Genomic DNA, 24,504 nt, shown 5'->3' on the forward strand with positions numbered 1-24,504 from the left:
TCAGAGTAAGTTGTTCTTTTCCTAGTAGACAATGTCTTGCTCTGAACTGGATCGCTGCTCTCGGAAGGTTTATTAGGAAAAGCCCAAGGGAGAATTTCCATACAGTTTCTTTATCCACTTGCAGTTGCTTGGAGTGAGCAGCAGGGCTGGAACGTGAAGTTTTGGGGGTCCTGTGACGGAAGACGCAGTCAGCAGTGGCACATGGCTGTGGGCAGTTTGCATATAGTTTAAGGTACAAGTTCAGATGTACAAGCTGGATGTGATTTTGTGCAGGACAGCGAGGGCCAGCGTGATCTCTTGCTGCTTATTCTGCATGGAGGACAGTTGAAGGAGAGATTGTCCTGTGTCACTTGGAGTCAGCCTGTGGTGAGTTACTATACTAAGAGAGGCGATCTGGGGAAGACACGTCCTGCATGAGTTAAATGGTCTGCTGTTAAGGCTAGCATTCAAAAAGTGCTTTTTTATACCTATTATGGTACTCCTTGGGGAGCCAAAAGTAAAAAATAAAATTAAAAAAACAAAAACAAAAATCACAAAAGACTTCTCTGAAGAAACCTACTGCCTTTTAAATACTACAGTATTTCTGAGGTGTCCAGAAGGTTTGTGCATACCGATGGCGATAGACCTGCCCTTCAGTCGTGCTCCAAATAAAATTAAGCGCCTTTTTCCTGCTGCTTTCTCACCTGAAATACATTGTGTAAAGATCTGGTTATAGCAAAATGGACACCCAAGTGAAGGACTGCTCAGAGAAACGATTGAAACTCCATTTGAAAAACTGAAGCTCCCTTTCAGCACCTTCATATGAGTGAGGAGTGGCCTTTCCATTCTCTCTGACCCTTAGCCCCTCTACTGGAAATTTTTTGTTTATGCTTCAGTGCTATTAGGGATTATTTGCATTCTTATTCTGAAGTCGTCCAACTGAGAAATACTGCTCAAGATTTAATAAAATAATGCGTTCTGTGGGGCCTGGCTAGTGCCGTCCTGGGAGCTGGGGCGGGGGGTTTCCCGTAACCCTTCAGGGTTTTTCCCTTAAATACTTTGCTTTTTTTAACGTTTTGAATGTAATGCTTTTCATTTGACCAATAAAAAAAAAGCAACAAGCTCGTGTGAGAGAGGGCAGGTCCTCTTTTATTTAAGGAAAAGGTGACTTAGAGTGGTGTAGTGTGTGCACTGTGGATCCTTGAGGCTGAAGGAGAAGTGAACAGGGTGTAGTAATATCAGCTACAGCTGTGGTCCATGGGGTTTCTCTACCGCTCCTTCCCGTGAAAGGGTAAGTAGTCACCATGCCAGGTGCTCCTGAAGAGTTGTTAATTGCTGATGGCGGTAATTAAAGGCGATTGCTTACCCCCACACCCACCTGCCCTTCCTCCTGCCCGGACCCAACATGGCGGCCGCAGCGCCGGCAGCGCTCCCTCCCACGGCGCAGCCCGCGCATGCGCGGGGGTGGAGCGGGTGGTGCGCGCGGCCCTGCCCACGTGAAACAGCAGTTAGCCATGTGGCGGCTGGGGCGGGCGGGCCGCGCGCTGGCGGCTGGCGCGCGGGGCCGGCCGTTAACGGTCGCCGCGGCGGCGGCGAGCGGCGGCCCCGGCGGTTGGTACGAGTGGTTGGCGCAGGCGGCGGCCGTGCGCTGGGCAGAGGACGGGCTGGTGGGGCTGCAGGAGGCCGCCGGGCTGCCGTGGTGGGCCGCCATCGCCGGCGGCGCCGCGCTGCTCCGCACCGCCGTCACTTTGCCGCTCGCCGCCCACCAGGGCCGTCTCCTGGCCAAGGTGGGTGCATGGCCGGCGTGCGGAGGGAGGGAGGAGCGCGGCCGTCGCCCCTCAGGGTGCCCTGCGCCGGCTGCCGCGCGGGGTTCGCGGCGGACGGGGCGGTAGTAATGGGGAGGGCGGTGTTTTGTCGCAAAGGTGGGGGAATACTTCCACAAAGGGTCGTGGCCGCCGCTTACCGCTTCGGGCACTGCTTGTGCCACCATGGCTACTCGCACGGAGGCTGGAGCGGGGTAGGGTCAGTTTCATCTCTCGAGTAACAAGTTTTACGACAAGAGGAAGCGGTCTCAGGTTCTGCCGCGGGAGGTGTAGGATGGGCATTAGGAAAAATTTCTTCACGGAAAGGGCTATCAAGCACTGGCACGGGCTGCCCAGGGCAGCGGTGGGGTCGCCATCCCTGGAGGTATTTAACAGACGGGCAGACGTGGCGCTGAGGGACGCGGGTTAGTGGTGGGTTCGGCAGTGTGTGGGTCAGTGGTCGGACTCGTTGATTTTAAAGGTCCCGTCAGTCTAGACGGTTTTGCTATTCCTTATGGTAACTCCATGGAAACGGAGTTGGTTTAGTGAGAGTGAGATGGTGCGTGCAAGGTGCTTTCTGTGATTTGCTCTGTTAACTTAAGCCAAGCTCTTGCCAAAGCTGCTATAATAGAATCTTGAAGTAAAGTAGCTTTCAGCAGTTTCTGAAGACCTGCTTTTCCTCAAGAGCGAGGAAAACAGTTGAAATTACTGAAGAGGTTCTGTGCTGTGCCTACTGCAGCACCGTGGTATGAAGTCTGGTGCGTCTCATTTTCTGTGCTGCTTCGTTACCAACTCCGGAGGAGTTCAGGGCGGTGCTTCACAGCTGCCAGAAGTTGACTCTGATTGGGACTGGGTTGAATCTGTGTTCTTCACCTGTGTAACGATCAGCCTGGTAAAGGCAGGTGTGTTTCTTGAAGGGAGTTCTTCAGTGACGGATATTAGGTTTTTAATTCTTTTTGAGTTAAAAGTTTTTAAAGGCTTTTTTGTCAAGTAAAGTAGCTGGTCACAAGTCCTGAATGAAGACAAAAAGATGCTTATTTAGAACAAAATATAAAATCTAATTCTGTATTTATTTCATTTAGTAGTAAGTTAGTGTCTTTGATTATAACTCTAAATACTTCTCACTGATATCTTCTTGTGGTTATTTTGTTCAAAGGTAAAAGGTGTTCACAGATGTGCGCTTTGTCCTTTAACGTCTGTACGGGATCAGGTGGGGAGAGGAAGCATTCGTTACCTGTAACTGTGCGTAAACATTTTTCCTTTTCTTTAGCTAGTTGGAAAATTTGCAGCCTGAGATTAAAAAACTAGCTGAGCGCCTTCGCTATGAAGTTTCTGTTCGTGGAAAGCAAGTTGGCTGGTCTGAAAAGGTTGCCAGGTAAGATGGCAATTGTATATATATCTTTTAAATCCATTCTGGATTTTGGGGGTGACAGGAGGGAAAGTCCTACAAACAACAATCTTAGTGAAAGATGCTGCTATTGCCCAAGTTGAGATTTTGTTACCACTACTGTACTTACTTGTGTTTGTTATATTGCCCTTCAGAGTGTATCCGTTTTGAAGCTCTGAACTTGCAATAAGCTTATGATTACAGGGCCAAATCCAGGATTGTTTCATTGTCTTTACTTATGATTAAAGCTTCCTTAGCTATTATGGTATCTAAATATTGCTGGAACTTGAGGTTTGGAGGGCTGTGGTCCTGTTTGTTTCATAGTGTTGTACTGCAGCCCGTGCGGTAGTGGTATATCTAAGCTGGGATGCTGAGGATCACGTAACTGGCCGATTGCCTCTGTATTGAGAAAGTTGTACGCTAGTTCAGACAAAAAGCACCATGAAATAAAATAGCAGACAATGGCAACGTGAAACGTTGTTGTGAAAGGTGCTCGTAGCATCTAGTTGGGAATTGTGAGAGAAGGGGGTTGGTGAAGGAGAGGGGTGTGTTTGGAGAGGAAAGACTTTTCAGGTTTTCCAGAGTTGCACCTAAATAAGCCAATTTAACGTGCCCAGCCTGTAGAAGTGTTATTTCAGAAATTGAGAAGTTACTCTAAAACAAGTATTGTGAGTAGTGTGTGGTTTGGGTTTTTTTTCCCACTTTCTAAAAGGTTCCACTTTAAGAAAAACCTACGGAGGATTATTACGGAACTGTACATTCGAGACAACTGCCATCCCTTCAAAGCCACTTTACTGGTGTGGGTACAGATTCCAGTGTGGGTTTGCGTGTCTCTCGCTTTGCGCAACTGCAGCGTTGGTGCCAGGGGCTCAGAAGGTGATTAATCTGAACGGACATGTTCTTAACAGGAATTTTTTGTGAGCATTTAATTATTTTGTGTTTTTCTGAAGACAGGGGTACTAGCAAAAAGAATTGTCTTGGGATTTTTCTAGTGAGCGAGTTTAGCAAGTAATATTACCTAAGCCACAGTACGTTCGCTATTAATCTGGTTGTTTTTTTCTTCCATGTCACGTTTCACATGGGGTACTATAGGCGAGGTGAATGTGTGGTATTTTTAAAATAAAAATGTGGATATTTTGATCTTTTAGAAAAGAATTTATAGTGTGTTTTTCTAAACAAAAACTCGACCGGTTAGATAGTTATTAAAAAATGCAATTATTTAAACAACACAAAATGTGTAGTCACTGTATATTACTACGTGCTTATTTTCTTCATTGGCTTCTAAAAAGGTGGTTGAGATCAAGGTAGTTTTTATCGCTGGTTTACCTGAATCAGTGGCTGTCATGAGCTAAACTGCAGCTCAGCTTTTATCTCCCACTGTTTTTTACTTGTAGTGATAGCAGACTGACTTGACATGTGATCTGCTAAAGCAGATTTCTGCTTTAATATTACTTATTGCGTAGATAAAATGTGCCTAGAAACTTGGATGATTTGATTGCAATCCATGGTATGGTTTTGACTGACTCGAAGTAGAAAATCATACTTAATTCCATATTTTCTTTAAACTATTCTTGTAGTTCAGGAACAGCTTTCTGCAGGCGGAACGTTGTGGTTTACGGACCTCACTGCACCAGATTCTACGTGGATTTTGCCAGTTTCGCTTGGGCTCATTAATTTGCTGATAGTGGAGGTATGTTGGTGGAATGAGTAGATGATTGCAAAAGGATAATTTTTTTTATAGAATAGTAGGACAATATTACCCGGTTGTAAAACATGATACCATAAGGATAGTTTCAGATTATTGCTGCCTGAAATGCATTTGGCAGAACTGAAAAATAACTTAATTGATCATAACTTAATTCAAATTGCATTTGAATGTGTGGGTGTCTTGTTTAGAGATGACAAATTCTCATGTGACACGTCTCAGATAATTTATTGGCTTTACTTGAGCCACAGTAAAATGTAGTCTTGACTCTGAAGTTTCCCTTTAGAATGATGTTCCGATGAGCTTCCTGGGTGTTAAGCATCCAAAAGCGAAACATTCCAGGTCCGATTGGACAGGGCTCTAAGCAACCTGGTCTCGCTGAAGATGTTCCTGCTCATGGCAGGGGGTTGGACTAGATGACCTTTAAAGGTCTCTTCCCACCCAGACTATTCTGTGATTCTATGACTGACTATTCTATTCTGTCTGAGATGAAGAAAAGTCAGTATGTGACTGTAGAGCTTGTTCTGCGTTAGTTCAGTTGTCGATCAACCGTTTTTGGTCTGTTACCTGTTGGCAGCCTTTTTTCAGAGGGCTGTGCTTCAGGATGAGGCATTGGAACTTTTCTATGTGCAAAAGCGGCTATATAAAATTATGCTACCTTGAAATGATCGTTAGGTACTCCGCTAGGTTGGTACAGCATTTTCTACAAAGGACTGAACATGTAAAACCTCAAACAAGTTAAATGAAAGACTGTAGCAGTACGTTAATTGAAGTGGAGGATGCAAAATGAAAGTAATAGGTGAACAAGAGTGCTGGGTTACAGGAAAACCCACTGCTGCCTTTTTTTCTCATTTTAGTTGTTTCAAAAAGAGCTTGCTTATAACTGGCTTTCTTCCCTTTTAGATCTTTGCTTCGCAAAAAATGGAAGTTTCCAGGTTCCAGAAGCTGGCTACGAATTTCTTTCGAGTGGTGTCAGTAATAATGATCCCTGTTGCTGCAACAGTCCCCTCTGTAAGTACAGAGTCTTAACGGCGTGTCCGTTAACCCGTGACTCTGGTAGCTTCCTAGCCCCCAAATGCCTGGTGTATTTAATAGAGCATATTCTCTATTACAGTGTGCCTTAAAACAAACAAGATGTTTTGTCTATGTGTATGTTTAAATTCTTAACCTGTTTGGAATATGTTTGGTTAAGAGGGAAGAATCTGGGAACTTAATGTTTCTAAACATCATTTTTGCACACTAAGGTTGGGAAGGACATTGAGTGGGTTAGCATCCTTTTTGTCATCTCAGAAACAAGAGGGAAACTTTATATAAGGACATACAGATAAAGGTTTGCTAAGTGTTTGCTTACTCTAAGAGGAAAACAGCGTAGTTCTTAGACTAGGAAATTTTCCACAATCTTCTTGGAACACTTCTCATTTTTACCAGGTATTCTACTTCTGAATATTTTTGCAGTGGCTAGCAATTATCTAGCTGTTTGGCACATCAGCGTCTTGTCTGAAATATAGAAGTTCAAGCACGTTTAACATGAATTAATTTATGAACTGTTGTCAAACTTCAGTTTAGATGACTTTTTTTCCCCAGAAGAGTTGAGAAACAGTGAAAAATACATTTGAAATGGAAGCCATTATTGTTATTGAGAGGAGTGGTTTTAGGTGAGTTATTTTTCTGCATAACTGGGAGTAGCCAGTGGTTGTGGTTCGTGCAGAGCTGCCTAAAACTGTAGTGTTTTCATTGCATCTAGGGAGGCTGAACTTGGTATTTGTCTCCTTGCAGTCCATGGCGCTGTACTGGCTGTCCTCGAGCTTCGTGGGACTCTCGCACAACCTGCTGCTACGTTCTCCGACCTTTCGTCGTTTGTGTCGCATTCCAAGGACCAAATCTGAGTCGGATACTCCTTACAGGGATATTGTGTCTGCCTTGACTACCAAATACAGTTTTAAGAAATGATGTCTTTAGAATTGTCGGAAGAGCTGTCCCGTGGATGTTGCACGAGTAATCAAGTAGTGCTGTTTTACTGAGATGTACTTATTTACTGTAAAAAAACGTTGCAGCTGGAATTGTATTTATTTTCCAAATAAAGCATCGACCATCTGGCCATGAAGAATGATTGTTCAGCACAAATGTATGTTTATTGGGAAGTTTCGTTTCAAGGGTGCTGGTTTTGCAGTGAGAATAGTCCAATGATACAGCTTTGTCCCCTGAATTGTCATAAGAAATTGTGCAGATGAATTTTAAGTGAAACTGTGACTCATCTAGGCTGCCTTCTTGTAGTGATGCTCATCTGGCCTACGGGCTAGCGAACGACGAGTTTTGGGGTGAGGGAAAAGGCTAGATGGACTATGCTGCAGTTATTGGTTTATTTAATTAAGACCGGTGCAGGTTGATTGGTCATCGGGTATAGTCGTTCGGTGTTCAGGTGGTTCACATGATAGTCTTCGTAACAGTTCTGATGGCTGATTTCCCAAAACTGCAAAGTAAACCAGGTTGTTGTCAGTCTCCTGTGCGTTAGGTGTGGAGTTGGGAGGACAAGTTTATTTTATCATTTCTGGTGATCCCCTGCTGAGTGACAGCGTTCTGTTCCCGATCGCTTCTTCCACGAATAAAATAGAGTCGGCAGCTGCTTATTCTCTATCTAAAATGAGGCAAGTGGCACCTTGACAAAGAAGGAATGATGACAAGAAGCCAACTACCTCATTTTACTGTATATCAAATCTACTTTTTAATGCAAGTCCTAAAGGTGAAGTGCAAATATTTTATGCCTCAAAGGACCCGTGTGTATTTTTTCCATGTAAACACCAGAGTTGTTATGTGTAGGCCCTTCCTGTAAAGGTATTCAGATTAACATCTCGCCTCGCTCTGCATATATCTTAAGTCAGCAGACGTACCTTGTTGTGAAGCTTGTGCACGATAAGGTCCCTCTGCTGTAGTCTGTACAAGTCCAGTCTCGTAAAAGGTCATCTTTTTTTTTTTTCTTAGAGAAGCAGAAATCAGGACAGAGGGCAAAGCATTCTTTGTGTTCTTTGCTCTCGGGTGGTTGTCATAGTACAAAATCAGGATGATGCGTGTTTTAACTGTTAAAGTTAGCGCTTATTAATCTTTGTTAATACAAAATGATTTTTAAAATAACTAGGATTTTGTTGTCGCTAGAGAAAAATATTTAGCCATGGGAAAGAGAGCAGCTGGTGGAATACCAGGCAGATACAAACAGTAACAAGCCGACAGTCGCATCCCCTTGTCGTTGTGGAAGAATCTGTAGCCTTTTTGGATCATGTCTTTTGTTGGTTTGTTTCCTGTCATCCTGAGCAAAAGAAGGGGTTGAAGGAGTTTATCAAGGTCTGGTGTGTAGGTAGGGCGGGGATGTCTCTTCAGAAATGTTGTTTGAAACGAAATGTTCCTAATTTTCAGTCCTGATGCTGGACTTCAAATTGTTTTTAATGGGTGTATTTTTGCTAAGGGGAATATGTGATAATGTTCTTACGCTTGCTTCAGAAGCTTAAAAAAAATCATGTAAATTCTATTTTCGTATTGCATTTTATTGGAATTTAGTCTTGCCATACAGTTCAGACTGCAGTTTACCTGTTAGACAGGACCGAATGACAGCGGTAGCAGTTGGGCTTGGTTTCTCGCTGTAGAATGACGTAGCTCACTGGTGGCAGGATAAAAGCAGGTCTGCATGCTGGTTCTGACCGGCTCAGGTGCTCTCTCCGTCGGGTTAGTCACTTTTGTCTCATTTACTCCATCAGTTCAATTGCCAAGAACACTTAATCGCATTTAGAAAATACTGGCAGTTGTTGAGTTTGGAAAACATCAGTGGACTGGTTTTTGTCCTTGCTCCTTACGTTGAGAAGCAGTTAGAGTCTGAGAGATGAGGCTGGCGTCGAAATTTTGTTTTTCTCACTTGTGCATCCTTCATCCAGGAACACTGGAGCTGTTTTATGGTGGCGATGTTATTATTCTTCCTCTCTGGACAGGAGTTAAAACGTTGATCTGGTGTTTACTGTTGTTTCTGTGTTGGTCAAGAAATGCGTATGGAACTAAGGATATGAGGTCAAGAAAATCCAGACTGCTCAGGCTAGAACTGAAAAGAAAAAAGCCAACTCATTAATTTACATATTATTTTTTAAAAGTAGATATGAGGTTAAACTATTTAACCATTCATCACTTAGCTTTCAGACAAACACTGTTCCGGACTACTTAGGCCAAGGCGTTTCAAATTGGCTAACATCTGGTGAAATATGTGCAAGGCATACAACAGTTGATTATCTTCTTCACAGGGTAGATACTGTCACAGATGAAACTGCTGTTCCTCAGAAGCACAGAACATAGCGGAGGAACTACCACGTGCCACTGCGGAGAGCATAGCACAGTGCATGGTTCGTACAACTGACTTAACACAAATTTTATAAAGAGGCTTATGTTCCTTTGAAATGTCAGGTAGGAGTGGTTAGTTTTAACATAAGTGTTGTGAAGATGAGAATTTGGCTTCCGTTGACGATTCAGGAAAGCGATTGTACTTCTAATTCAAGAGGTACCGTGAGAGGAGTTTTATTTCCTCTCAGATGTCTCAGAGAAGGTGCTAGTTTGAGTGGAGTGGATCCCAGAGATAAATTTCCTAGGACTCTGAATTGTGGTTATCTGCAGGTCCGTACGTTTCCCGGGAGTAAATAAACTGCACCGTGTATCTCGTTCTGTCTGTTCCAGGTACTGAGGCGATAAAATTCTGTCTTATCGAATTTAGCTGCGTTCAGAGTAAAGTTTGTAGCTTTTGTTGCAGTTTAGTGTTCTGTATATGCAAAATAAGAGGCGCACCTGTATAGTTGGGGGGCAGGAAACGGCAGACGTTCTGGGGTTTTTTTCAGAATTCTGCTGGTTAAATGGAAAATTGATCTGGTTACAAGTTGACAATTCGTACTATTATTTCCTGAGATAGCCTGGCTCTAAAAATAAGCCCGACTTGTTTTATCATTACCAAACACACATGAAGGAACTGTTCCTCTTTGCCCATTCCTATTAGCACAGACTAACGCTAGAGAATCCAGGCGTTTTCAGCATCCTCTGTTGACTCAGAAATTTAACATTTGTGTATTGTCACTGCTTTATCTTTGTGAGAAATGTTGGCACTTTTGTTTAAGACTTATTCTGTAGACGACTCTCAAATAGACAGGAAAGGAAGTGGATAAAAGGAACATTTGGGGGTTTTGTTATCTTTTTCGCTCTCTTTAACCCCTGAATACACTGGTACATAGGGAATTTTTCACTAAAGGGAGCGCTGAGAAAAAAACCTGCCTGGCATGTGGCAGCAGATTGGCATAACTAAGGATGTTTTTGTTTGTGGAACAGATGGAAACAGTGATAATTATGGAATGGAAGTTGTAATTCTTCCAGTAAAAAAAAAAAAAAAACAACACTGATAGCTTTTACTAGTATTTTTATTTCTGAATTATGTAGTGGTTATCCAGACGTAACGCAAGTTGGCATGATGCTTTAGCCCTAAATACAGACTCTAGTTCCTCATCTCTGCTTTAACTCATTTTGTATTGTGCCTGTGGAAGAAGTGTCTTAACCTTTCAGTTTATCGCTGGAGTAGACGGTGACTAGGATCTCAAAAAGTTGTACATTTGGTTAAATTAGTGGTGTCTGTCAGAATACTCCCTAACAATAAGTTTTCTGTAGTAATAAAAACAAGCTTCTAATTTATGTGTAGTTTCCAAATTTCAGCCAGTAGATCTTGCTCCACAATTTCTTTAGAGACTCTCAGTACAGTCGGAAGCACTGGAATTTCTAAATTGTTTTTCTCAGTGTTGCCGAAAAAACAGGTGAAATGTAGAAATAAGTACCATAAACTCCAGCAGTCTCTTGAGTACTTTAAGCTGACCTTTCACATTCCAAGTATGAAAGAAGATTCATAGATTTCAGCCACAAAACTGTCTGAAAGCTGTTGAAGAAAAAAGACAGGAGAAACTGTAAAATGAACTATAAGGTGCGAAGGAAGCCTTCCACCCAGGGCTGAAGAAATCCAGGTGCCTCAGACATACTTCGGTCTTGTCTCGCTGGGAGCTGGTACCACAAGCCCTTCATAAGCAAGAGTTCACAAGGCTGCAAAGGGGTAAAAAAGGGGTAAAAAATATCTTTTGTTGATGAGAGACAGTACATATACCTTCATACCTACCCTCCTGGCTGTCTTTTAGCCTTTCTCCGCAGTTCCGTGCTTTTAAGAAAAGAGTTTTATGTTTGCCGATAACTTTCAGACTAAAAGCAGTGGCAGTTCCGCAGCTTGAACTCAAAGAGAGTGTTTCCGCTGTCAGCGTGCACTTTTTCCAGATTCTTTTTGTTTGAGTTAGAAGGAACGCTGATACTGAGCGCTGAATAATCATGCTTCGGTCCTTAAAGAAAGCCAAAATTTCTGTTTCAACGTGATGAGACAAACAAAGAGGATAATGTTGTTCCATGTAGTTTGTAATTCTGTATTAATTGGTACTTTAATGCTTCTCTGTAGCTGTAAGGCTTGTGTGCGGACAGACTTAAAGCAAGACCTGAGCTGCTTGTGTAGGTTAATAGGTCACAAGTAGACAACTGTGCTTTGCAGGCACTGCCTGTTTGAATGGCTAATGGACTAAAAGCAGAAGTCAACTTAATGGTTTATTAATTTCAAGCCGTGACACGTTCAATGTGAGGAATAGGTCTGTGGCACTGCAAAACTCAACATTTTATTCTGTAGTTTGCTTGCTTGTTCCAGAATTTCTGCCCCTTTCTCCCAAAAGTCTATAAACTACGCGTCCTGAAAGTATCCGAAAAAGTGATGTTAGACTTTGCACTTTGTGTATATACTGGGTTCATCTTTGAGTTTTTTCTTTGTTAGAATTAAAGGTAAGGAATTAATTACTTAATTTAAATTTTTAAAAGAATCCAAGTTACTATTTTGTTGTAAAATACTTTAACAAAAAATTGGGAGCAACATTTTTAACACAGAATTTGAAGGATTTATTGGAATTGTCTTGATAACTTGGTGAAACTGAAGGAGAACTAACTGCACCATGTGCTCACCCATTCTGTATTGGTACCTGTCAATCTTGCCACTGTTTTTCTGCGTCAGCCACTTAACCGTTTGTGGTGTGATGGAATTATAGAATCCCATTTCCCCTGCAGTTGTGTCAAATGTATTTATTTAGGCTTTCATAAGGGTTTCAAAAATGAACATTCCATACGAGGAGGTTAATTGATACCACTAACAACACGTTGCACCATTCTGCCTGCTGTATAGACCTATGCTGGCACAGCCGTAACCGTAGAGCGGTGGGGAGAGAGACCGTTTCTGACCGGGAACAGCAATTCTGGAGAAAAAGTGTGGCTGTCGTCATACTAATAATGCTGCACTTGTACAGATTTGGCTGGTTTACCTGCAGAGAAGTTTTCACTGTCTGCTTATGAGTCTCAGAACACCAGTGATACAGCTCCATCTGTATGCTGCCAGGATATTCTTACGCCAAAACAGCCTTCTGTGTGTGAAACTGCGAGTGAAACGAGGCAGCAAAACCCATCTATTCTAACGATGTCTCACGACTCAGAAACCACAGGTAAGGAGGTCATGCTGTGGGGTCAGAATTGATATGATGAAGCCCTTTCCAGGGCTGCATCAGATGTAGGAAATTATCTCTGGCTATTTAGAGGGTGTTACAGCTCTTTCGGAGTGGTATATTGTCTCGGCTGAAGGTACGGGGAGCAGAGGGTGGGCGAAGGTAGAGGGAGGTTTCGGCTGGGGAGCTGCTACTCTGGAAGGATAAGGAGGGCCTTAAACCAGTCACCGAAAAATACAGGTTAACAGCTCGGTCAGGACACGCACAAATGTTTGGTAGGTGGAAATGGCTTTTTAGACTTGCTGTTCTTTTTGGTGTATTTGAAGTCTGCTGCTTCCGAAGATTTGAGTCACCCTAGGGTTTGGGGAAGGAGCATCCCTGTTTTCTTTGGTATGTCTCTGCTGGAGCAAGCAAGATGTGGCACATATACGTGAAGAGAAAGGGCATATTTAGTAGAGTTACGTACAGATATAGAGACACATGTACACCGTATGTTTTCATAAATACCCATTCCTGTATGTAGATAGTGGTGCATATGCTGAAGAGCTGACAGATCCTTGTCGTGGGAAAGGCACGCCTAATGGCTGCCCCAGCAGATACTTTCCAGGCTCTGATTTAATATGGGACTCCATTGTCAGCAGTGATAAGCACTTATCTTTGCTTTGTACCAATTGATTTGCTATGTCAGGTACCATTTGACGGTTTCTTGTTTATTTCTGAAATCCCCATGAATCCATTTGTGACCAAGATTGCTGTGATGAACTCAGGCGGGCTTAGTCCTACTCTTTGTCTCTGGTTTTTGTGAGCTGTTTTCACTGTTGCAAATAGTCCATCTCGGGTCTGAGCAAGTTGTGCACCATAGATAAATGTGGGAATTTGTATACAGATGGAAGTTTTTACTTGCATAAAACTTCAGCGTGAACTTTGCTGCTCAGTTTTATTGCATCTACCACACGAGCAAATTGTCAGTGCTGTTTTAGCAATATGTGGGCGCAGCAGTCTGTTAATCTAAATGCTCAGTTCTCCATTTATTCATGTTTGGTTTACACCTTTTTAATTCGACTTATGTCATAAAATGGCACCCAGGGGCTGCCAGTGCAAGTTAAAAAGGAGTAAGGTTCCTCTGATGAATGTATTTGGAGGTGGATTTCTTACAGCATTATTTTAGGTGAAACCTGAGTCTGGAAGAGGGTTGTTGGAATAATGCAGCTACCTCGAAGGGACACTAAACTCAGGGAACTGAGATCAGTCAAGTCATGTAAGTACAAGTTCCCTCAATGGGTTCTGTGCTGATGGAACTCAAAATTGCTGAAAAATATCCTGGCACAGATCCCGTCTGGAGTAGAACTTGGAGCCTTCAGTGTCTGTGTTGTATTTCTATTCCAAAACCGTAATCCAGAGCACGTGCGGGAATGTTCCAAGTTGTTGTGAAGTATTTACTGATACTCTTGCGGCACAGAAGATAAATCTGCAAAGGCAAGTCGACATGGCATAAGGTGAAAACCAGAGAGAGGTAATAGAAAAACTCGTGAGCGAGCAGCCTTGCAAGCTGTCGTGTCGTGTTCGAAGGGTGTGCTTTCTGCAAATGAGCAAGCGGGGGTGGATTTCTGGGGGAGAGATCAGAAAACCTGTTGCTGTGTTTTCTCAGAGGCGAAACTGAAATGTCTTGGCAAAGGCTGTATAGTATTCTTTCTGGGTGATACGGTATTTTTTAAGTAATGTGAGCTCTGTTTGGCTTAACTGTTTCTTCACCTACTCTGCATGCTTCCCATTCTGGCTTTATTAAAAACAAAGAAATTCTAAGTAAATTGCCAAAACCCGCTAGTAATAAAAAAATTGAGATTTTAGAAGGGAGGAGTTTCCTTCTTAATTCCCCTCTGCTCGTTAGCTTGAAATACTGTAAAAAAGATGAGTTTGAATCACAGAATAGTTTGGGTTGGAAGGGACCTTTAAAGGTCAATGTCACATTGAAGATGCAAATGTCGGTATAATATAACACCGTTTACGGGGTGCTAGAGGGGAGTGCTGTTGTCTGCCGGAGAAGTTGATGGTTTGCCAGTCCACCTGGTTGTTCTTTGCGGTTGTTTCAGTGGGGAATCCAAATTCTTAATTCGAAGCTGAGTTACGAGGGGGGATTCCTTGAAGTGCAAGATTTTTTTCAAGGGCAAAGTGTGATTTTTGGCACTTCAGCTCCACGGTTTCCGGAAAGAAAAAAGTGCTTAAGTATTTCTGAATACACTGCTGTACACACGGGGGTGCTCAAGCTGTATGTGCTGTCGTTAGCTGCTGGGCTGTCGGGGTTCTGAAATCTAGGGCAAGCAGGCGAGCCTCCCTCCAAAGCGTTTTTCTTCTTCTGTCTTTCATCTTGATGCTGTTTCAGAACTTAATCAGCCCATCCCGTTGCCGTGTACACTGCTTTTCCACCTCGTTGCCGTGTCCCTTTGAAGTAATCCGGTGCTTGACAGTGCTGATCTTGAAAATAATGAAAAGATCTTGCTAGCTGCTCCCTCTTTGTGGGCTGAGGGTGCCAAATGGAAATTGGCAGGTGTGGGGACAATCCCTCGTACAGTCCCGTTGTCTTTGCAAAGCCGTCGGTTTATGCAGCCATGTGGCCAGCTGGCAGGAGAACTCCCCTTTCTTTTTGCACTTGTTAGTGTTGGGCTACCTGTGTACAATTGATCTGACTTATTTCTAACGGCAAATAAAATACTCCTCGTTCCTTTGAAGCTCAGCATAGCGCTAAGAGTAACTGCAGCTGCGGTTCTCCTAAGTGAGGGTCGTTGAGGGATCGCAAGTTGGTATTATCTTAAAGAGAGGGGAACAGGCCAGCGGGGGATTTGCAGCACACACAAACTGGCAGAAAGGATGTCCTTAGTCCCTTTTTCATTCTTTCCCCCCTCCTCTGTTTTGTAGATTTAGGACTACTTCAGGCTGTGATTTCATAATATTAGAACTAGACGTTGCTGGATCTCAGCAGTACGAGCGTGGCCTGTATCAAACTGGATTACGCAGTTGCATTTGTGTCAGATTAGAGGACACAAATAAGGAGTTGATGCTGACGTCGGCGCTTTTTCTTGCCAGCGGCATGCCAGCTGTGGGAGGACAGATGATACTAGATCTAGCAAAAAGTTCGTCCCAGAAAGACGCCATGTGCTGCAAGCCTGGAGCTGCAAAGTTAACCTGCCGGAAACTTTTCAGCACGTGTAGATTGGCAAAGTGAGTTGACAAAAAGAGATCGGTGCTTTTCATCAGTGTTGCCGTGATGGTTTTAATCAATTTTTGGTGCGCGCAATTATCCTACAGTGCTATGGGCTTTTGGTTTGGGTAGGGATTTTTTAAAAAGTCTTTTCAAATTAGGTGCCTTAGTACAGATTAATGTGAGTGTGCGCATTTGTATGTTCCTTTATTTAAAGAAGTGAGCTTCGTAGACTCATTTGTCTAACGGCCAGTTCATAATTTGAATGCCTTAATTAACTTTGCAACTGAAGTAATGGTAAATAACGTTTTTAAACCTGCTTTATTTGATGTAGTCCCCTACTTTTGTTTCAAAGAAAAAAGGTAAGAGTCCTCCAGGAGAGACTGCTGGTGCTTTATTTATAGGGTTTGGGCTTCTGGATGAGGGTAATAGCTAGCCACGGAGCCCAGATGGCTCTCTCTTGCCTGCTGCTCCCCATGTCTGGGAAGATGAGGGTCCCCTCTGACAATGGCGAGGATGCCTCTCTGGGTCCACTTGTAAGGTGACCGATAAGAATTTATTGCCGTGCGTTGGGTCAGATACCTGGTAAACATCCTCCCCCTGACTGCCCCTTCCAACTGCAGTTGCTGCGGCAAATTCTTCTTTCACAAAATTGAGTGTTCTCTGGTTTTGAGCAGGAGTAGATAAAATGGTCATAAAAATGTCTTTGCGTTTACTTAGTTCCATGGTAGGAAGTAGCGAAAAAATCTGCAGTATTATCAACTGCAATGAATGATAACTGGAATTTTAGGCCCATGTTTTTTCTCTAATTTCCTACTCAGACTGGTAAATTAAGACCATCATCATCCCTCTAAAGTAGTGAAATTCTGTTCCACATAGTACTGATAGGGGGAGGCTAAGGACCACGTAGACTGGAGTAAATCTGAAGAAACTAGTGGAACTCACCAAACACTTTCCTCTGAATTCTAAGCGTCGTGGGTTCAGCCATTTTATTTTTTTTCCTGCAAACTAATCACTAGTATTTGTTTTCTCATTATTGTTTTTTTCGTGCATAACATGTTAAAATACACTGAAGTACATTATCTTTTTATTTGATTATATAAATTTTAGCTTGTTTGCAGGGTATGTGATAAATCACTTGGACAAAAAATAGTTTGTCTGGCTCACTTATATGAATGTGATTTGAAGCCCCTGGAAAATGGGAGACAAATAAGACTCACTTCCAAGTTTTCAGATGGACAATTAATGTTTTGACAAAAAGCCAACATGCTTATGGGGATTGCCAAACAATTTCCCCAAAACAAGTACCAAAAGTAATTCTGTATTCTTGGAGCAAACAGGTATGCGAGTGATGGAACGTTAAATGCTGGGGAGCTAGTTTCAGTTAAACGGCGTACTCCGAGGTTATGCAAATTGTGCTGGAGATGATTCAAAAAGGTCCCTCTGCTGTTTAATATATGTCACGGATTGCTAGAATGATGGAATTTCAGGGGTTTTTTAAAGGATCGCAATTCTCCATAAGCGCTAGATAATCTTCCCTGCTCTGAAAACGGTTCTGGCATTACAGTCTTCATGCTATAATGGTTGGAGTGTAACGACAGATTAGCGGGGCGAGCGGTGAAGAATTCTCTCATTTCATGCAGATTCCAGGGGAAAAACTTAACGTATAACAAATGGTCCTGACTGGCCTGGAAGGGAACGAGCTGTCATCGACATTCCTAAAAGCTAAGGATAGAGGACGGTGAGGATGACAGTCCTTGTGCCATCCTTCGGGGTGGAAGAATTTGTGTGGGAAGTGTGCTTTGTTTTGCCTGGAAGCCTGTCCCTTCTGCTCACCCGCTCGCACCCGTGCACCTCTCTCCCTGGGGCGCCACGGCCCTCTGCTGTTTCCAGTTTAGCGTTCTGCAGATGAAGCCTAGAAGGCATTTAAATTCTGGAATCTCATGTTCTGACTTCATGGAACAAGTACGGTGTGGGCAAGAGTCTCACTTATTTCTTTAGATCCCCAGGATGGAAGCAAGGCTTCTATCTTGTGCTTGGAGCGTCCCTCGAGCTCCGAGTGTTCATCTACCAACAGCAGATACTCAAATACAAGTGTGTTCCTGCAGATAACAAAATCTTTGCTATGGCAAACAGAAAAGGAACGCAATATTCCTAGCGTGCAGAACCCCTGGTACTCAGATCCCGCATGAAAAAATGGGGTGTCGTACTGTATGCTCTGAAGCTTAATAATACCTGCTCTTGTTTAGGCCTGGGGAGAGGTAGGGAAGGAAAACACCTTTAGCTGTGCCAAGTGTCCTGCCTGGGCCCTCTTTTATTCACAGCTGGTTTAGTCTTGCAGGCTGGAAGGTGCTTTTGCAGGCAGGATGGTCACAGGACACCAAAAGCTCTATGCAGTGTCTTAACCGGACCTTGGTACTGAGTAGCAATGAATCCAGACCCTGAAACAGAGGTCGGGGCTGTTTTCTCATCCTGCTGCGCAGGTCCTACCTACGTATGTCACTGGGGCAATGCGGCCTGAACTGGGCGGGTGACGGTGCGTGTGGAATCCACCCCAGCTGCATCTCTGAGAGACGTGAAGGAAAGAAGGATGCGAGGCTCTTTGTGGCACCGTTGAAGCATGTGGTTTCCACTATTTCAGGTAAATCTCTTCCTGCAGCATTCAGGAAACTTCTTAGGCTTCTCACTAAATATTTTCCATTGCCTCTTTCTTGCAGGTGCCGTTTTGTTCTGAAGAAATGTTAGCAGCAAGAAACATCAGTTTCTCCTTGGAAGGAGGAACTGCTGAAAAGCGCTCTATTTATAGCAGAAAGGAACCTCTGATACTGATGTTTTTCAGTACACAGTAACTGCAGTCAAACTTGGGATAAGACACTGCATAGGTATTACTTAGACTAAACGCCCTGTCTTTCTGTAGTCTGAATTCAGTGTAAATATTTGCTTTGTTTAGGTTTCGTGCTAGATTTAGCCTGCCTGAGAAAAAATATGTACATCTAGCAAACCTGTTGGCAGAGGAGCGCTCTGAGTTCTGCTAGTAAGAGTTTGCTGTGTGCTTGAAATGAAGGGACACTGCTAGTTTGCTGTTTCGCCGGATCCACGTGGGGCGTTTGTATCAGTATAAATATTGCTGATACGGAGCTAACTAATATTTTCTCACTGAAATAATTGTATTTTTACAGCCATGCCCTTGGATTCAGTTATCGGTGTTTAAATGCATACGTAACAAGAGAGTTAATTGGGGCAGGGTCTCGGCGCCCTGGTTTGGTTTAACTGTATCCACATACAAAGATAGTGAAGGTGGGCACACACCATTTTTCTTCCACCAAGATCCTGTAATCAGTATTTCTGTGAGAAGCATTCAAACACAAAAAGGAGAGTATAATCCACTGGTAGACAGGTGGTACTGCTCATCTTGGATGTCAGGGTGTGGTTCCGACTGACATCTGTTCAGTGCTGCAGCCTCTATCTCCGCTGCTTCGATCTTCTGTGTCCATAAGGCATGACATGGGATAGCGCATTGTTGTGGCAGCGTTTCTGGAAGCGCATGGCTTGTAAAATGTTTTTCATCCTAGCTTTCAGGAGAAACATGAAGAGAATGTCCTGTCTTGGATGGTGCTGTGTTTCAGCTGGAATGAGAGAAGAGCAACCCCTACCATCATCTGCTCAGAAAGTACGGATCCCAAGGTAGAACGTGCATCCCCTTGCTTGGGTATTGCCTAGGATATTTGAAGTCCAGGAATGCCATTGTCTTGATAAACAGTAAGGAAAACTGGATTGTTAACTCAGCTCTTTAATTTTCTTACCTTTCTTCACTGTGTGTCTTGCCGAGCCTATTGCAGCTGCTGCCTCGGCGTCTGGTGAGCTCCAGCCAGAGACTCCGTAGAGAAGAGGAGTTTCTGCAGCCCAATAATTGATCTTTAATAGGGAGAACCGTTGCTGTTGCTGATTTGCTGTGCGCCTTCTGTCAGTAGATGCAAGGCAGGTGCAGGAAAAAAGAATATCCCCACCAGAGAATACGCTGTCTCGCCTCACTGGTGAATGAATGCAATTGGTTTCAAGGAAATCACGCTTTTGCATCTGCACTTGAACAGGAAAAAGATGGGTTTGGTACTTGTCACTGGAGTACAGCTGAGAACTTGTGATATTATCACAAGCTTGACTTTTGGCTTTATGAGTCTGAGGCTGAAATGTGTTAAATGCGGGGCCAGAAAGGTTGAAAAGCCATTTGGAATGTCGATGGGTACCACACACGTCGTAACGGGAAGAATGTTGTTAATTAGAAACAAATGCCAGCCTTCAGCATCAGCCAGCTTTGAGGAATCCAGGAGTTTGGGCCCTGTTATGTTTGTTTTGAACTTGCCTGGGGACTGTTTCTCGGTGCTGATCGAAAGTGGTGTGCACTTGTTCTAGAGGGGATTGAATGCAAAACCGTGGTAAAGGATTGATCCTTGGAAGTGCAAGAGGGCGAGAAGATCTTTGGATCATAGTTAAATTGTAATCTTGCAGCCAAGTTAGAGCAAGCCAAGAAGTTGCTTTTCCACTTTAATCTGTTTAGATGACCTGCTCTGCTTTGCTCCGAGATGGGCCAGGAATCTTCAGGCAGAGAGATGGGAGCTTTTGAGGGACTCGAACTTGAGTGGAGGAGAACATCTGACTGGCTTTTTTGTTCCTGTTTGAGGGCTGTGATGGATGACCATTTGTCTTTCTGTGTGTTTTTCACTTTGGGAACGTGTTTTAGAAAATGGTGACCCGTGAACTTTTCCTGACAGGGTAACTTCTTAAACAGGATTTTGCCTGAAGTTTTTGAAAGGCTGAACTGGATTTGAGAGGTCTAATGGAGGTACCGGAGTACTTCAGTCCAATGTTTTTCTTTCAGCGCCTGAGTTTCAACAGACAGATGACCCCTGTACTGATGGGTGTTGCTGACAGAGGTTTTGCAAACATGATATGTGTAAGGACAAGAGGCCCTTTAGGAGTCTGAAACATTTTTGTTCAAACCAGTAGTTGCAGGATAGGTTACCTGAAGCAGACTGATAGAAGGATTCAGAGATAATTTTCTCTCCATGCAAATTCCTTTCACGATTTTAGTTTTATCACTGTTGATGAAAAGCCTTGCCATGAGGGAGGGGCTTTCCTAACATTCTTCATTAATATAGCTGACACAGGGGAAAAAATAGTCATAAAGGTGGTTTTGGAGCTCAAGGTGGTGAATTAATAAGTTAGTCGCCAGCTCATGGGTCCTCTCGTACTCAACACCTGCGGAAAACGCAAGTGGCCACAAAAAGAACAGTTGTATTCCAATCTGATCCCGGTTGGAAGAAAGCTGAGATGCAGGAATCCAGTTTTGAAAAATGGACGTAATTGCCCTTAAGGGTTCAAATTAAAACCGAGGCCCTTTTTGTTCTGCATGCTTGACGTAAGCAGATGGAAATCATCTTGACCGTAACTACAGATTTCAATAAGTCAGGAAACATATTTTCTTAAGGAAGCGAGAGTCAGGGACTGCCCTGTAAAAATGCCATGCGGTCTAAGCTGGGGCAGCTAATCGTGTACTCTAATGGGAGCTGCTGCAGGCAGGTAAAATTCTCTTCCGTAGGAATTTCTGAACTGTTAAGTTAGGAAGCGAAAAAGAAACGTGGAACTTGAACTCTCTTTATGGCTGAGAACTCGAGCCCTTTTTGTCTAGAAACTAGTCAAATGATAAAATCTAATAGGGAAAGTCAGTTGCTTAGAAATGTATCTAATAAAATACGAATAGTGGCAGTACTCTTCAGGCACATTATTTCTGCTTTGAGGAAAAGTTTGAAATTGAAAGTTGGCAAAGAAGAACTTTTTAGAGGTTTCAGATCAGTGTAGTCTAAACCTTGTCTTTTATCTTGTGGATTCAACTACAGGGATTTATCTCTGACCACTCACATTCTTTGTGCGTTTTGTTAAAGTCTAGCTGGCCAGTCTATATAATGAGACAAGATTTTTTTTTTTTTTTTTTTTTTTTTTTTTTTAAAGGTTCTGTAAAGCAAAGGAACTTAAAACTCTGGACAGCTTCTGAAAATGTTTTCATCTATGCCTAAACATGACACTATTATTCAAACTTAAGAATTGTTCTCTGTTCAAATTCTAATTAAATCTACCTACAGCACCATCTTTCCTAAGAGTTCCATGTCATACCTTTGTGTTGTTTTTTTTTTTTTCAAAAAGCAAGCTTTCTTGAAACACTTTTTTTTTAAATTTTTTTTTTTTTTTAAATCTCTTGCTATTGAGTGTTCAAGCCAGGAATTGTGCTTTTTACCTTTTCTGTATATGTCCATGTGGTTTGCATTATTTACTAATTAAAACACTACTTACTTTTGACTCACTCAGCTGTTTGAAAATATTTCTGTTCTTATTTCTAGGAATTTCTTTAATACATTGCTGGAATTACAATTGAGTCATTAGGTCCTTATCAGCTTTCCTAAATAGAGAAGATTCAGCTCTGTCAAAAGGGAAACAGCGAGGGACTGGAACCAGGTCAGTTGATTCCAAAGTGGAGCCATTTGCAAAGAAGCAGCACTGATTTTTCAGCTGTAATCGCTGTGCAGTTCATGTTTTTTATTTAGTTACTGCCTGTATAAGTGCTTGCTCCAGAGAGTGCAACTAATAATTCTCTTTTATTTTACAAAGTAAACAATCTCAGATTAATGGGATAATAAAAGTTTTGCTATGCTTGCTTTTTTCCATTTTATGTGCTATTACTGGAAGGCTGAGAGATAAGCTTTGTTTGGAGATATTTAGAATAATGGCTTCGGCAATAAGTCCCCAGAGATTGACTATTCATATGACTGCAATTTTTACAAAATATACGGTGACCTTTTCCCCTTCAGATGCCGATTATCTAGAATGAACTAGTTGTAGCAATCGGGAGAAAATAGGAGCAGCGAAGCTTTAAAATGCTTTAGTGCAGCATACCTGCTTATCAATAGCTCGTCCTGCAGGTACTTCTTTTTCTCTTTGCTACAGCGTGGCGATGTTGACATGAACTTGTCAAAATGGAGCAGAATGTAGTTGACAGACTGCGAGAGCTCGGAGCTTTGGCATATTTACTTTTCCAATGCAGCCAACCCCCTTAAGGAATGGAACTGAAATAAGAACAGTCTGGCTCAGGAGTAAGTATATATCATGTTATTTGCTGTCACAAGCTATTTGCTCTTGTGACAAATCAAAGATTGGATTGGAGGTCTCTGTGGAAAAATCAGGCTTGAGTCTGGGAGGTGCTGAAATGCAAAAGTGAGGACTTGACCACAAAATAGCCCTTTAAATATGCTAAGGATAGGGAAAACTAATTTTGATATTCTGACCGAATGAAGTTTTTTTGGTGCTTTGGGCTTTTATAATATTTCTTCACAAAGTTCTGTGAGGTGGGGTGATGTTCTTGTGGCCTTAAATAACGCCAAACACAGATTTGAGGTGCAGGCCTGAGCAAAGGAGCTGATGTGTTACTGTGCTGGCATTATAATGGCTGTCAGCATCCCTGGGTTTGTACTGGTTTCTATTTGGGTGAGCGTCACTATGACCTGTTATGGGCCTGGAGCCAAACAGTGTTTTCAGGTCTGTCTTCTGAAAGCCTTGTAGTCTCCTCTCAAAAAAATATATTTTTTTTTATTTTTTTTTATCATTCACTCATTTTTTGACCTGCAAATGGAGGCAGATTGCCCAAATGAGCGTGCGGCCTCACGATCAGTTACTGCACGCCCTTCGATACGTAACTCTTAGGCTGCAGAAGAAGCGATATAATCTAACTCAGTTTCGCTCGCAGTGAAAGAGAACAGTGACATGACAGTGCATTAACTTCAACTTTTTCCCCCGTATACGACTGCAGAGCCTTTCCTTAGCTAAGGTGGTGCATGGTAATTGAGACGAGAGCCAAATCCAAAGTGTTTCCAAAAGGATCTTAGCCAAGGCTGTTGATTTTTGTGCTTCACTTCACTAAATTCATTCTTCCAGAGGCTCTGAAATCTTGAACCTGCTGATGCCAGCAGGATTTTGTGTCTGATTTCACTGGGATAAAGATTGAATTCTCCCTTGCCTCCGCTCCTCCTAACCAGACAGGTTGAAGCCAGAGCGTTTGCTGCTCCCTTGGGTGGTAGTCCCCCGTGAAACGCGCTGGTCTTCTGAGCTGTAGCACTGGGATGCTGAATTGGGCGCTGAGCGATGAGGACACGTTTCTGACTTCGATACTGGTGACGTGCTGAGAATGGCAGATGGCGTATGAAGTTTTATGTCAACTGCACAGTACTATATGTGCTAATTTACCTAGAACAATGGCTTTAATTTCTGCTACCTTAGTGTATGAAGTGATCTATTATGTTACTATTGAGTAGTTTTGCAGAGATTACGATGTTAATTTTGTATTATTTAAAGTCATTTGAGACGGAAGAAGTAGAGACAAAATCACTGGACAGTAATATATTAATTTTCAGAAGAGAGGGTTTTACAAGTCAGTAGGTGATTGAGGGTCTCAAACAACATGTTGAATGCTCACTGCGAGTTATATTTTCCAGTGGTAATTAAATCCGTTCAAACAGTTTGAAAACCCTGGGAAAAGACCATTGTGCCTATAACGTAAGTGGAGTTGGACTGTTAAACAGATATGGTTTTAAACATGTACTGAGCTTGTAATTGGCTCACTTGCTTTATCAAAGAAACGAATAAGAAATTAAGCCTTTCTTTCTTGTTTTTCATAAAGCTTTAGGTCTCTGCAGGTGATGATAATAACATGAAAAGGAATAATATCCCAAGTGCTGGTCAGTATAACACAGCTGGATGTAAAGGGAAGGGAGGATCATCTGGAGAGCAGCGTCTAGGGCAGAAAATGGATATTT

The 24,504-nt window shown here is 42.7% G+C and overlaps 1 protein-coding gene across 1 annotated transcript; it reads left to right on the top strand.

Moving 5' to 3' along the window:
* Nucleotides 1-1,493: 1,493 nt before the first annotated feature.
* COX18 (cytochrome c oxidase assembly factor COX18) lies at nucleotides 1,494-6,966 on the top strand (the record flags this gene model as incomplete). Its single annotated transcript, XM_082482431.1, has 6 exons — nucleotides 1,494-1,766; nucleotides 3,056-3,156; nucleotides 3,881-4,044; nucleotides 4,746-4,858; nucleotides 5,777-5,884; nucleotides 6,650-6,966. The coding sequence occupies 6 exons, from the start codon at nucleotides 1,494-1,496 to the stop codon at nucleotides 6,821-6,823; spliced, it is 933 nt and encodes a 310-aa protein (XP_082338557.1). The 3' UTR covers nucleotides 6,824-6,966.
* Between the last annotated feature and the right edge of the window lie 17,538 nt (nucleotides 6,967-24,504).

This window comes from Vanellus vanellus (genome assembly GCF_965231255.1).
Source record: "Vanellus vanellus genome assembly, chromosome: 4".
NCBI lineage: Eukaryota > Metazoa > Chordata > Aves > Charadriiformes > Charadriidae > Vanellus > Vanellus vanellus.